The sequence below is a fragment of the Primulina tabacum genome, chromosome 7, assembly GCF_025594145.1.
Source record: "Primulina tabacum isolate GXHZ01 chromosome 7, ASM2559414v2, whole genome shotgun sequence".
NCBI classification, from domain to species: domain Eukaryota; kingdom Viridiplantae; phylum Streptophyta; class Magnoliopsida; order Lamiales; family Gesneriaceae; genus Primulina; species Primulina tabacum.
The window spans coordinates 36,469,370-36,484,394 of NC_134556.1; the positions used below are offsets into that span (position 1 = coordinate 36,469,370).

Genomic DNA, 15,025 nt, shown 5'->3' on the forward strand with positions numbered 1-15,025 from the left:
ATGTAAATTTCTTTTCAACTCAATATTTATACATACAAAATAACTAATCCTGCGGGCTTCTATTTTATTTATTAGCAGGTTTTTGTGAAACGTATCCATAAGACGGATTAACTATACACATATTTACCATGAATATAATGAAGTTGAATAGAATCGAATGGTAACTCGTAAAAAAATCAATTTATTTATTTATTTTAATGGATTTTGTTGTCTCCATAAGGAGCTTACACAAGAGGATTCAATTATTTAATATATGATATATAAATATATAAAATTATAGTAATTTGTTTTTCAATTAAAGCGCACAAGTCTAATGTTATGTGAAACTTTTTTAATTTTCCTTCCCTGTCCGAACACATGCACATTAATAAATACAAGAACACTTCACACACAGATTCTTCCATGCTCTGGGAAGAAGCGAATTCCTCGTGAGTACTCTGCATCCTGCAACGCAATATACGCTAATATTAGCTATAGCCCAGCTTTATCTATCTATATCTATATATATAAATAATTATTCAGGGAGGGAGAGAGAGAAGAAAAGAAAAATGACGTGGGAAGCTGGAGGATCGATATCTTCATCAGCAGCAGCTGGAAATGCCGACGGAAGCGGCGGAGTAGGGGACGGGTCGGGCAGGAGGAAGCCTTCTTGGAGAGAAAGGGAGAACAACAGGCGGAGAGAGAGGAGGAGGAGGGCAATTGCGGCCAAGATTTATGCAGGGTTAAGGGCACAGGGGAACTACGATTTGCCTAAGCACTGCGACAATAATGAAGTATTGAAAGCGCTTTGTGCCGAGGCTGGGTGGATCGTTGAGCCAGATGGCTCTACTTATCGAAAGGTTAACTTTTACCTACATTTTTCTTGCAGTTTTTTCATAGTTTCTTTCGTATTTTCCTTTTTGCATCTGGGTTTTTTTCCTCTCTCTTTCCATTTGTGACTGGATCTTCCTTACTGATGGGGTTTTAAGGTCGAGTAGTGTGTTTCGTTGGATCTGTATAGGCCTGTAAGTTTGGGATGCAGGTTCTCCAAATTTTGATCAAGATTGCTGTTTTCTGTCTTAGAGTTTGTTGATTTCTTTATGTTGCAATTGTTACTTGGGAAGGGCAGTGCACGTTTGAGGATTTGATCTAGTTGTTCAATAATTTGTGCTCTGTTAGATTGAAACACAACACATAAATGAGCTGAATCTTAATCTGAAGCTCTGATGGCTGCTGCATTGACATTTATTTCTGTAAAAATTTCTTAAAATTTTTTGCTCTGTTTAAGGTTTATTTGATGCAGAGGGAACTGATTATGTGTTGTGGTGGCAAAACTAAGAAAATGAGTCATGAAAGTGGAATTGGCTCCACACTGATTAAGAAATACGCAGTTAATTTCTTGAAACAGCTTCGGGTACTAATTATGCTTTATTAAATGTGAGTGCAACCTTTTCATCTGATCTTATGTATCAATCAACATGCAGGGATGCAAGCCATGTCCAATGGAAATAGGAGGCATTTCAGCCAACATTACCCCGAGTTCGTCCAGGAATCCTAGCCCACCATCTTCATATTTTGCGAGCCCTATTCCTTCGTATCAACCGAGTCCATCTTCCTCTTTGTGCCCAAGCCCTACTCGTCAAACCGCCATTGCTCCATTTCATCCATTCGCTTTCCTTCTTAACTCACTACCTATGTCTCTTCCTCCTGTCCGGATATCAAACAGTGCCCCTGTTACTCCACCTTTATCATCTCCCACACGAATCCCCCAAAACACTTTCAATTTAGAGACTCATGCCAAGGAATCCATGTCTGCCTTTAATATCCCTTGTTTTGCAGCTTCGGCCCCAGCTAGTCCAACTCGTACCCAGCGTTTCAAACCAGAGTGTGCTATACCCGAGTGTGACGAATCTGACACATCCACTGTTGATTCGGGGCAATGGATGAACTTTCAAGCCTATGCAAATGCAACCAACTTGGTTCCAACATCTCCAACTTTTAATCTGGTGAAACCTGTTGCTCAACGTGTTCCGTCCAAGGGTGGTACCTCAAATGAGGGAAAGTGTCCTGAATTCGACTTTGAGAATATGGCTGTTAAGCCATGGGAAGGGGAGAGGATTCATGAGGTGGGGATGGATGATCTTGAGCTCACACTAGGCAATGGGAATACTCGAACTTGAGTCACTACCTCGCCTTAAACTCAAGCCATCTTTCACACACAGTTGTGGTGAAAGACTCTGAGTTGTAGATGATATTAGTAAACCGTAGTGTAAGATTGAAGCTCGAGTCAATTCCTAGTTTTAAGTTGGATTGGTTTTTTAGTTTTTTCCTGCTTACCCTCTTATTTGTTTCTTCAGTTTCTGGTAATTATTTCTTTAGGAGCTAGCATCACATGTAAATACATATATTGTATTATTTTTTCATGTCATTTACTGTAGACTTTACAGTCTCAATCATCGATGAATTTACATGTAGCTATTTTTTCTCTGTTCAAATAAATGATTCTATACTATTTTTGGTAGTAATGGATTTTGCAGATATACCATACATGAGCATCTGCAGATTCTTTTAGCTCTATATAAATAATAATTTTTTATATCAATTTATTTCTTTTGTATTTTTTAAAAGTACTTCTTTCACCAAATTAATAATTTACCACATTATTTATTTGTGACTAAATTAATATATACATGAGAGCACACTTATTATTTGTATATATATAATATGTGGCCCTGTTGGCTGTTTGGTTCTGAGAGGCATACAAAATATGTATTATCCAAATAATTCATAATCATAAATAAAAACCTCAATTAAAGTTCTCCTAAAAGCTAATATGGTATGCCGAAATCTTAATAATCGATAAACTAATAATTTATAATTTTGAAGAGTATATTTTTAATTCATTGAACATAAATTTAGTTATATGAAAAGTTATTGTGTTTCATCAATTCTCAAATAATTTTCTTTGAATTTTTTTTAAAAACATTTTACATATATATGTATAAAAATAGATAATTACATTCAATGCTTTGAATAAATAAATAACAATTTTTGTATTGACTAATCAAATAAAACTCATTATATAAACAAAAAATAACAATTGAATTACATGTCATGAAATAATAAACAAAAATAGAATGTTATTTTTCTAAATTATATGTTTCTAATTTTAGAAAATTGTTAATTTATAATATTGATGAAACCATAGTTTCATACAATGGTTTTTAGAAAAATTATTATCTCATTAATTTATTTGAAATTATTAATTTAGCACATTGGCCCAAGTCATGACAAAAAAATTATTATTTTAAAGATTTTATCAATTTATAAAGGTTTTAGTGCATATATGATTTTTCATTTAAGCAAATGAGTTCATATTTTTTCCCATATAAATAATGTCGATTTGAATAAATAAATAAATAAATTGTAACAAGCTTAAATAATAATTATAAACAAAGATCCTAACTCATTATGATATCACATTGTACCAAGGATACATATAAAATCAGTTCCTTACTCATCAATTTATTAGGGAGTATTTGCACAACTTCTAATTATAAAGAACTTATTAAATTTAATGATTACGAAGATACGAGGAAAAATCAGGAGTGAGTCATGTTCGAAAACAAAAGTGAAAAACTATAAACTAGAGAAATGTTTGATAAATAAATAATTCAAATATTAAGTTTTTTTTTTTTTTTTTTTACCAAAATCGTTTTTATAGAAGCAGGATCAGCATCCGAGTAAATTAATTTAGCTAATCGGATAAAAAACATGATAGATTAATAACTGCGGTTCGAGTTGAATGAGTTCATTAGTTCTCTTCAAATTTGTAAATGTTTAGGTTTTATAAGCTAAGTTGAATGCAACATTAAATTTTTCCTAAACGGTGTTACCACCTATTGGTATCATTGGATTCCAATTTTCATAAAACATCCATTAATGCAGGTTAGAAACAGATCTGCAGAGAAAGCTTCTTTGTGCACATTTTCTGAGTTACTCAACTCTATCGGTGCCGTCACAAACTACCACTCAAATAATTTCATGAGCATACTGTTTGTATGAGTGTAATGTACATTGATGATATTGAGTTTTAGCTCTAATTTGTTATTTAAATACTTTTCAGTTGTAGATATTTTCTATTACAATTTTGTAAAGTTATTTTTAAATAAATTTCAGTTTATTCACTCTGATTATAGTAAAAGTTCGATCTCAGTAAGGTTTAAGGAGGACCAGTGTCATGACCCAGCCCACTTGTGATATTGTTCTCTTTGGTCCGATGCCTCACGATTTTAAAACGCGCACAAGGGGTTACTACACGCTCATTTAAATGCGCAACATCTCTCCCGTGGTTTAGCGATGTCTGATTTTGCCTAAGGACATTCACCCCTTTTCGGGATTCACCATCCACGCTGAGGTTTGCACCACCATCTCAAACTCACGTGGAGTCACTCTGATACCAAATGTCACGGCCCAGCCTAGTTGTGATATTGTCCGCTTTGGCCCAAGACCTCACGGCTTTACAACACGTCACAAGGGGTTCTACATGCTTATTTAAATGCTTAGCATCTCTTCCATGGTCTAGCGATGTGAGATTTCGCCTAAGGGCCTTCACCCCCCTTTCGGAACTCAGCGTCCTCGCTGAGGTTTGCCCCACCATCCCAAACTCACGCGGAGTCGCTCTGATATCAAATGTCACGACCCAGTCCACTTGTGATATTGTCTGCTTTGGCCCGAGGCCTAACGGCTTTAAAACGCGTTAAAAGGGGTTGCTACACGCTCATTTAAATGCCCAACATCTCTCCCGTGGTTTAGCAATGTTGGATTTCGCATAAGGGCCTTAAATGTCACGGCCCAGCACACTTGTGATATTGTCCGCTTTGGCTCGAGGGCTTCACGGCTTTAAAACGCGTCACAAGGGGTTGCTACACGTTCATTTAAATGCCCAACATCTCTCTCGTGGTTTAGCGATGTGGGATTTTGACTAAAGGCCTTAAATGTCATGGCCCAGACCATTTGTGATATTGTCCGCTTTGGCCCGAGATCTCACGGCTTTAAAACGCGTCACAAGGGGTTGTTACACGCTCGTTTAAATGCCCCACCATCCCAAACTCACGCGGATTCGTTTTGATACTAAATGTCACAGTCCAACCCACTTGAGATACTGTTCGCGTGAGTTTGAGATGGGGGGCAAACCTCAGCGAGGACGCTGAGGCCCGAAAGGGGGGGGTGAAGACCCTTAGGCGAAATCCCACATTGCTAAACAACGGGAGAGAAGCCGAGCATTTAAATAAGCGTATAGCAACTCTTTGTGACGCGTTTTAAAGCCGTGAGGCCTCGGGCCAAAGCGGACAATATCACAAGTGGGCTGGGTCATGACATATTCGAAAGGCCCTTAGGTGAAATCCCACATCGCTAAACCACGAGACAGATGCTTTGCATTTAAATGAGCGTGTATCAATCCATTGTATCAGAGTGAATTCGCGTGAGTTTGGGATAGTAGGGCAAACCTCAGCGAGGACGCTGAGTCCCGAAATGGAGGTGAAGGCCCTTAGACGAAATCCCACATCGCTAAACCACGAGAGAGGTGCTAGAAGACTACTTTGATTCTATGTTGATGTGATTGATAGACCGAATTGGTTATACATACATTTCAGTAATGATAACATTTTGAGCTCACAATGTTATTTTCACAAAACATAACCATAATGTTACGTATATAACTCAAGTGAGATTTTTTTGGGTCAATTTTATTTGTATGTGCTTATATGTTAATAATTATGCGATATTTGTTGTCTGTTAAGGTGAAGTTTAAAATTTAAAGCCACCAATTAAGTTTTTACTTAATGAGCTTTATTGTATATGATAGGTTGTGTGCCTTTAATGTGTAGAAATTATAAAAATAATTTATATTTTTATGATAAACTAAAACAAAAATATTAGAAGATAATGATATACGTTATCTATGTATTGATTACGGTCTTCGGATCGCGTGTTAGCACGTTTCTTATTTTCAACTCTCATTACATAAATTAGTTTTGAAGAGAAAATTAAAGGATTTTCTCAAGAAAGAACGCATCGATTTGGAATATCAAGACCGATTCTAAAAAATTAAAGATTATGACTTCAAGTTCACTTACGCTTTAGTTTTAGGTTAAATTCTTAACGAATTCTTAACCGATAAATATCAACTTTATCGGTCGAATCTAACTAGCATGTATCGGTCGGGGATGGATAGCAATTGAGCATCCGAAGCAGACAAATAAGGCGTAATAAATCCTTGAAAATGATAGAGGTATACCTAGAATAGAATACGGCATCCACTGTTAACATATTGTCCACTTGATCTTCAATAGTTCAATTCTTCACGATCACACATGCAGCAAGTAAATTCTTTGCCACTGAAAATTGAAAGAAATTTAATTTTAAATTTTCCATAAATCTCTGGAGACTACACTGTGAAGACCATGTTAGAAACCAATTTTCTTATCAATGCCCATGAAAAATGGTCAACTAATTGTTTATATTGTTTGGCGAGTATGATGTGATGATAAAAAAATATAGATATTTAATATAAATGATAAAAATTAGACGTAAGATAATATGTAGTATAATTAATTATATTAGCTCACAATTAGAAGTCCAAAAGCTATTTCAACCAAATAGAAAAAGGCAATTATCAAACCCTAAATCAATGAGGGAAAAATTGTAAAACTCGAGTTAGAAATATTTGGCATCATATACATACTCTGATTAATTCGAGTTAGAAAAAGACAATTACCAAACAATAAATCAAACTTTGTCGTCATGTCGATGCCGTATTAGAAATATTTGGCATCATACCATACTCCGATGAAAAAAATATTAGATATACACACAAACAAAGTTATTATAATAATACATAATTACAACAAATTAGAATAAATGATCAAAATCGAGTTAAAATCAACTACGTTACTAATTTTACTAATTTTTTTATTAAATAAAAGCCCCCCATTTCTTTTTCTTTTTTTTTCCCCAGAAGAAAAAACCCCATTTCCTACTAACTTTAAAGTGATGAGCATATTTATAATTATTTATTATAAGTTGTTGACACGAATAGTCTATCGCCAATTTAACTTGTAGAAATGAAAACATGATGTTTTTTTTGGGAGAATAATTTTTAGGGGTTTTTTTTCTCTCGTATATTTGCTTAGTTGTTTTGATTCTTTCCGTTTTCAAATTTCAATCTTAATATGTTATTTTTTTTCTTTGTGTGTGGTGATTTTAATGTTTTTCCGATGTGACATATATATGACACCACTACAGCGTTGATGTAGTATTGACGTGTATAATATTACGTCAAAATTCTAAATAAAAAAATGACTAAAATTGTCAAAAATCGAAAAATATAAAGTTGAAACAGGTATTTGATTACTAAAATCATAAAATATAAATATATTGAACTAAAAAAGATTGTTTATACATTACGTATACCGCCGTTTATTATTTTTAATAAGTGAATCTTGCCCGATTGTCTTTTCAATATCAGATGTATAATTGAAAATTTGATTAGAGAGCGTAATTTAAATTTTAATTATAATCATATATATATTTTTAATGTAAATCAATACAAAATATTTTTTTCAAACCATAGAAAAGTTTCATTTAGTCAAGAATAAGCATCCAATCTCGATTGAAAACCCCTAATAAAGCCAAAAACATTTTATTTTTAAATGGCGAACCGAATACATTGTTGGGAGACTCGTTATCTTCTCTCATTTATCCATATTTCATGATAATTGCCACTATTAGAACAAATGAGTATAAATCATTTAAAAAAAAAAAAGAACAAATGAGTATAAATAATATATCGTTTACCACTACAACAAAAAATGGCTTTTCGCAATGCTCAAATTCTCTTTCTGCAGCGCATATTGCAAGCTGTTGAAAGTTCAAGATTATCCGCGGCCGGGGGCAGATGTAAAGCCTTTTGTCAAAAAGCCCAGGGTGGTCCAAAATTTTTTAAAAAAATTTATATGTAAATTTTTTTATAATTTTGAATAAATTTGAAATTAGTCCGGGTAGATCAATTTAAAATATTAAAAGATGTTAGAGTTTAAAATTCTAGCCCAGATAACGCCAGATTCCTGGCTCCGTCACTGTCCGCGGCATACATATGCACGCGGTTAATTACTTTGATAAGCATGTAAAATTAAATATTAACTTGATTTTATCTAAGAACTATTGATTGGGATAATGACTATTTTTGGCGCCGTCGTTTCTGAATATATATTTAATTAAGTGATGTTACATTTCAAACAAAATCAAAGTTTTTAATAAATTAAAATAACGAGAGACGTATGAAGAAAACGTGATTTTATATTATTAAAATAGTAATAGTATTTGTGTTCTTATCCAAATTAAACGGTGAAGGAAAAAAAGAGAACGAATAAGAATAATCAATTTTTATTTTAACTTTAGATCAATTAATGGACATAATTATTTTATAAATGAATCTAATTCCAAATAACTAAAATATTAAACATATTTCCTGTTAGAATAGATTTCTTGTAAAAATATTTCCAGTTAATAAAAGATGAATATATTTCTTGTAAGACGGTCTCACGAATTTTTATCCGTGACACATGATCAATCCCTACCGATATTCACAATAAAAAGCAATACCCTTAGCATAAAAAGTAATACTTTTTCATTGATGACCCAAATAAGATATCGTATCACAAAATACGTCCCATGAACGGTTTCACACACATTTTTGTCAAAGATTTATTATTCGTTATCATGAATCCGACTAATCACCACCTAGATGACCGAGATGCTAAACACTGGTCTATCGTTAACATATGGGGAATTTTAGAACCTTATATTGTAGTAACAATTTTCTGTATATTTTATTTTATCTCTTACCATTTCAATTTAAAAAATTATAATTTTTATTTTAAAATGTAGTTAAAAAACAATTTCATCCTTAATTTTTTTAAAGAACGATAAGCTCGTTTAATAAATACTGATGATATTTAAGAATAGCACGAAATCTTCGAGTCTTATAAATCACGTAATCTCAAGGCAGCCGAGTTATAAATAGCGAACAGAGAGACCTCCATATTACTCCATGAAAAGCGAAATAACTTCAAAACCACCGATTACGGCGGAGTACAACCGGAGAAATGAAACCCCACGTGTCATTCCTCCCCAGTCCCGGCATGGGACACATCATTCCACTCTTCCAGCTAGCAAAATGCCTCGTTTTCAATCATGGTTTCCAAGTCAGCTTCTTTGTGATCACCACACAGTCCTCCGCTGCGCAGGATCAATTCACACGCTCCGCCGCGGAACTCTCACCGGATCTCAGGATCATCAGCTTCCCAGAAGCAGACGTTTCCGGTACTATTCTTGAAGACATGAGAATCCTCACCCAAATATGCGTTATCACTAGGGAATCCATCAAACCACTTAAACCCATGTTAATCGAGCTCAATCCCACCCCGGTGGCTTTGATAATCGACATTTTTACCACCGACGCCATTGAAATTTGTGAAGAGCTCTCGATTCCCGTTTACTCATTTTTCACTGCCTCAACCCCTCTGCTAGCCCTTTCACTCTATCTCCCGACGCTAGACTTCGAAGTGGAGGGCGAATTTGTCGATCTTCCGGCTCCTGTTGAAATCCCCGGTTGTAAACCCATGCGCACGGAGGACCTTCTAGATCAACTCAAGGATAGAAAGAATGACGAGTACAAGTGGTACTTGCTCAATGTAAGCCGGTTGCAATATGCCGCCGGGATCTTGGTGAATACATGGGAGAATCTTGATGTTCAGCGTATCGGAGCGCTGAAACAAAATTCTTTCTTCAGAAGCATACCCACTCCACCCGTTTTCCCCATCGGTCCGTTAATAAAAGAGGAGGAAATTTTAAAAGAAAAAGACGCCGAAATTCTTGCATGGCTGGATAATCAGCCCTGTGAATCTGTATTGTTCGTGGCTCTTGGAAGTGGAGGAACTTTGTCGAGCAAACAGCTGATTGAACTAGCCTGGGGTTTGGAAATGAGCAAACAAAAGTTCATTCTCGTGGTGCGTAAGCCAACCGATGCCAACGCCTCCGGGACATATTTCACAGTCGGAAGCGACGAGGATGACCCGTCGGCGTACTTGCCGGACGGGTTTCTTGAGAAGACCAGTGGGGTCGGAGTTGTCGTCCCTTCATGGGTGCCGCAGCTCGCTGTACTCCGCCACCGCTCAACCGGAGCATTTTTGTCTCATTGTGGTTGGAATTCTGCCTTGGAGAGCTTAGTTCAAGGCGTTCCGATGATTGCATGGCCGATGTATGCGGAGCAGAGAATGAACTCCACTATGCTGGTTGAGGAATTAGGGGTGGCGGTGAAGGCTGCGGCGGAGATAGGGGAGGTGTTCGTGGGTAGAAAGGAGATCGAGACTGCTGTTAGGGAAGTAATGGAGGGGGAAAAGGGGAAGATGTTGAGGAGCAGAGCGGCGGAACTGAAACGAAGCGCAAATGAGGCGTTGGAAGCCGGTGGCTCCTCGTATCTTTCACTTTCTCTACTTGTCGATATTTGGAAATCTTATCTTAAAAAATAAATAAATTATTGATGTATTCCAAATTCTTAATTTTTAATGTATTTCGATAATTTGAATAAAGGTGTATATATATGTATAATTTTAAGAATATGTTTCATATGATATGATTTCATCGATATATCGATATGATCAATACTTACAATAAAAAATAATATTTTTAATATAAAAATTGATATTTTTCACGAGTGATGTCAAATAAGATATTTGCATCACAAAAATTGATTCTTAACATCGTTTCATGTGAGTTTTTGACTAATTTTAATGGTAAACTATTTTTTAAAGTAAATCTATTGGTAGATTTTGCATGGGCAGTGTTATAAAATTATACGTGTGTTTAATTTTTGTTTAAAAGATAATTTATGTTTAGTTGGCCTCAATTAATGTTCAAAATTGTTGAAAATATGTAAAATATTTGTGTTGAAAACTATAATGTTGAATGTTGAAAATTAGGTAAAATTAGGTGTTGAATATTGAAAATTAGTGTGTGATGATGTATGTAATGATGAAATTGTTTTTGGATTGTTTTCCAAAGAAATCCTATAAATAGGTCTCCATTTGTAAAGATTTGATACAATTGAGTAGAGAGAAAAATATTATAAAGTGTGTAGTTTGGTAAATTTTTAGAGTTTGAGATTTTTACTTTTTACCATAAATTTTTACTTTTTCACAACACGTTATCAGCACGAAGCTCTAAAAGTTCTTCATACTTTTCCAAGCTCCAAACAGAAGAAAAAGATAACAAAAGTAATAATATTTATTTTACTGTTATTTATTTATTGTGTATATATTTAATATATAATATAATGTTATTATTAGAAATAATAAAAATAAATTTTTCAAAAACTTGTTATAAATCCTGGGAGGATGTTAAGATGACATCCCACACTCCCGGTAAGGGATACGACAAGTATAAAAGCCTATAAGGTTTTTAAACAAAATACCTTATGACACTTCATTATAATAATGTGATATGATATACATAATTATTTAAACACGACTAATATTATATACACCATATTATTACCATAAAATTATACAAATACATACATTTATTTTTTTGTACACCAACGGTCATAAACGGTAACAAACGGCTAGTTTTTGTCCTATAAATATGATCTCACAAACTCTTTCAATCACTCCAACTTTCTCCTATTCTCTAAAAATTATTCTTCATCAAATTTTTCGAAGAAAAAAAAAGAAGATGGCTTTCTCAAGGTTATTTTTAATTATTTTGGTTATCATACTCACGAGTCTTTTATTTATCGGAGAATATCCTCCTCGTGTGTTTTCTTTATTTTTACAAATGCTTGTACTTGTTGTTTATCCATTACTTTGTATTGCAATATTCATTAACTAATAAAATGCATCGTAATTTTTTAGTAGCACCATGTCAAATTTGACAAAGCTCGAATTAGTTGCGCTCGACATCACGTGAAAAAATTATATGCCATGGACTCTCGATGTAGAAATGCATTTTGAGTCATTGGGTCTAAGCGAGACCATTAAAGAAAATGGTATATCTTCATCACAAGAAAAAGCAAAAGCTATAATATTTTTGCGTCGACATCTCGATGAAGGTTTAAAATGTGAATATCTCATCGAAAAAGATCCCATGGCTATGTGGAAAGGATTGAAAGAAAGATTTGAACATATAAAGGAAGTTATACTTCCGACCGCCCGTGATGAATGGAATATGTTAAGATTCCAAGATTTTAAGAAAGTCAGTGATTATAATTCAGCGATGTATCGAATAATCTCGCAGCTAAATTTTGTGGACATGAGGTTACAGAATCGAAAATGCTTGAAAAAATATTTTCCACGTTTCATGCATCAAATATAACTTTACATCAACAATATAGAGTGCGTGGATTTGCGAGATATTCTGAACTCATCGCATGTCTTCTTGTGACGGAAAAGAACAATGAGCTATTAATGAGAAATCATCGGTCCCGACCCACTGGATCAACAACATTTCCAGAAGTAAATGCTGTGAGTAAAAATGAATTTAAACCTGGAAACCAAAATCAAATCCAGAGACAAGGTTTTGTCGAGGTCGTGGTCGTGGACGTGGACGTGGAATTGGTCGTGGTCGTGGTCGAGGCCGTGGTTTTGAAAACAATAGAGATAGTTATTTTTATAACTCATCTCAAAAGGGCATCACGAACCATCCACAGAAAAGGCATCATGAGAACATGAGTGTTAATGTAAATCACTCGAAAAGATTTGAAAGTTCTTGTTTCAGATGCGGCACTCCAGGACATTGGTCTCGTATTTGTCGAGCCTCTGAGCACCTTTGCAAGCTCTATAAAGAATCGATAAAGGGAAAGAAAAAGAGACCAACTTCACTGAACGAAGTGACCGTTTGAGTGATTCAACTCATTTTGATGCTGCTGATTTTATGAATGATTTCTCTGGAAATGATCAATATGTTGGTGGGATAGAAATGAACAATATTGATGCTACAGATTTTCTCAATGATTTCTCTGAAAATGAACAATATAATGGTAGAATATAAATGTACAATAATTTATTTTTCATGTATTCATATAATAATGTTTTATTGTACAATTATGATATGTGTTATATTTACATATGTATTGTCAGTAATTTTATTTTATTGCATATTTTTTTTGAAGTTCAAATATGGAAAATGCTATGAGCAAAGCTGAAATTTGCATATCCGATAGTGGTACAACGCACACTATCCTCCTAGAGAAAAGATATTTCTTGGAACTAAAACCAACAAAAACAACGGTGAATACAATATCAGGTCCTGTAGACTTGATTAAAGGATGTGGTAAAGCACAATTTTTGTTACCTAATGGTACAAAATTTTTGATCAATGATGCTTTATATTCACCACAATCGAAAAAAAATTTGTTGAGTTTTAATGATATATATTCCCATGGTTATGATACTCAAACAATGAATGAAGTGAATGAGAAGTATATGTGTCTTATCACATATAAATCAGGAAAGAAATATGTGATTGAAAAACTATCAATGCTCCATACTGGATTGCATTATACACATATAAGTCACATTGAATCAAACATGGTAGTTGATAATTCTTCAATATTAACCAATTGGCATGATCGATTAGGACATCCTGGTTCAACAATGATACGAAGAATTATAGAAAATACACATGGTCATCCGCTGAAAGACCAGAAGATCTTTCAGAATAATAAGTTTCAATGTAAAGCATGTTCTCTTGGAAAGCTTATTATAAGACCATCACCAGCCAAAATCCAAACTGAATCACCAATGTTTCTTGAACGTATTCAGGGTGATATTTGTGGACCAATCCATCCACCATGTGGACCATTCAGATATTTTATGGTATTGATTGATGCCTCCAGCAGATGGTCACATGTATGTTTATTGTCAACTCGAAATATTGCATTTGCAAGATTACTTGCTCAAATAATAAAATTGAGGAATCAATTTCCCGATTATACAATCAAGAAAATTAGACTTGATAATGCTGATGAATTTACTTCCCAAACTTTCAATGATTATTGTATGTCTATGAGAATCATTGTTGAAAACAAAGCTCCCTATTTCTATATAGGGACATGCAATTGTACATGCTGCTTCATTAATTCGCATCAAACCAACTGCATATCATAAATACTCCCCATTGCAGCTTGCATTTGGTAAAGAACCAGACATTTCTCATCTGAGAATTTTTGGATGTATGGTGTATGTGCCTATTGCACCACCGCAACGAAAGAAAATTGGACCTCAAAGAAAGGTTGGAATTTATATCGGTTATGATAGTCCATCAATCATTCGATATCTTGAACCTCAGACAGGCGACGTGTTCACAGCACGTTTTGCTGATTGTGATTTTAATGAGAAAATCTTCCCAATGTTAGGAGGAGAACAGAAACATACCGAAAAAAATTACATGGTATGTATCATCATTGTTACATATGGATCCAAGAACAAAACAATGTGAAAAATATGTACAGCAAATTGTGCACTTGCAAAGAATAGCAAATCAAATACCAGATGCATTTGCAGACACAAAAAAGGTAACTAAATCATATATACATGCTGCAAATGCCCCTGCTCGAATTGAAATTCCGAAGAAACAAATTGAAGATACTCATGATGTCATTAAACGCCTGAAGCGTGGAAGGCCAGTCGGTTCCAAGGATAAAAATCATCGAAAAAGAAAATTCATAGAGAAACACGATGATCACAAAATAAAGAATGATGTTCCTGAAGAAACACATGATGATCACAAAATAGAGAATGATGTTCATGAAGAAACATATGATGATGAAAATGTTCTGTCAGAACCACAAACTGACGAGAATCATGAAATTTCTATAAATTATATTAATACTGGAAAAATATGGAACCGAAAAGATATAGAAGAAATTGATGATATATTTTCTTATAATGTGGCAATCGACATCATAAATAATAATGAAGATCAT

The 15,025-nt window shown here is 34.3% G+C and overlaps 2 protein-coding genes across 2 annotated transcripts; both read left to right on the forward strand.

Annotated features, from left to right (window-relative positions):
• Positions 1-368: 368 nt before the first annotated feature.
• LOC142551575 (protein BRASSINAZOLE-RESISTANT 1-like) lies at positions 369-2,204 on the forward strand. Its single transcript, XM_075660878.1, has 2 exons — positions 369-839; positions 1,464-2,204. Exons 1-2 carry the CDS (start codon positions 549-551, stop codon positions 2,157-2,159), a joined length of 987 nt encoding a protein of 328 aa, XP_075516993.1. The 5' UTR covers positions 369-548; the 3' UTR covers positions 2,160-2,204.
• A 6,861-nt stretch (positions 2,205-9,065) lies between these two features.
• Positions 9,066-10,657, forward strand: LOC142551576 (anthocyanidin 3-O-glucosyltransferase 5-like). The gene has a single exon (XM_075660879.1). It carries the CDS (start codon positions 9,150-9,152, stop codon positions 10,572-10,574), a length of 1,425 nt encoding a protein of 474 aa, XP_075516994.1. The 5' UTR covers positions 9,066-9,149; the 3' UTR covers positions 10,575-10,657.
• The last annotated feature ends 4,368 nt before the right edge of the window (positions 10,658-15,025 follow it).

Bases quoted from the DNA above. Each gene is read 5' to 3' on its own strand.
- LOC142551575 (XM_075660878.1), top strand. From the start codon at position 549: ATGACGTGGGAAGCTGGAGGATCGATATCTTCATCAGCAGCAGCTGGA. The intron at 840-1,463 runs GTTAACTTTTAC...ATCAACATGCAG, and splicing joins ATGGCTCTACTTATCGAAAG to GGATGCAAGCCATGTCCAAT.
- LOC142551576 (XM_075660879.1), top strand. From the start codon at position 9,150: ATGAAACCCCACGTGTCATTCCTCCCCAGTCCCGGCATGGGACACATC.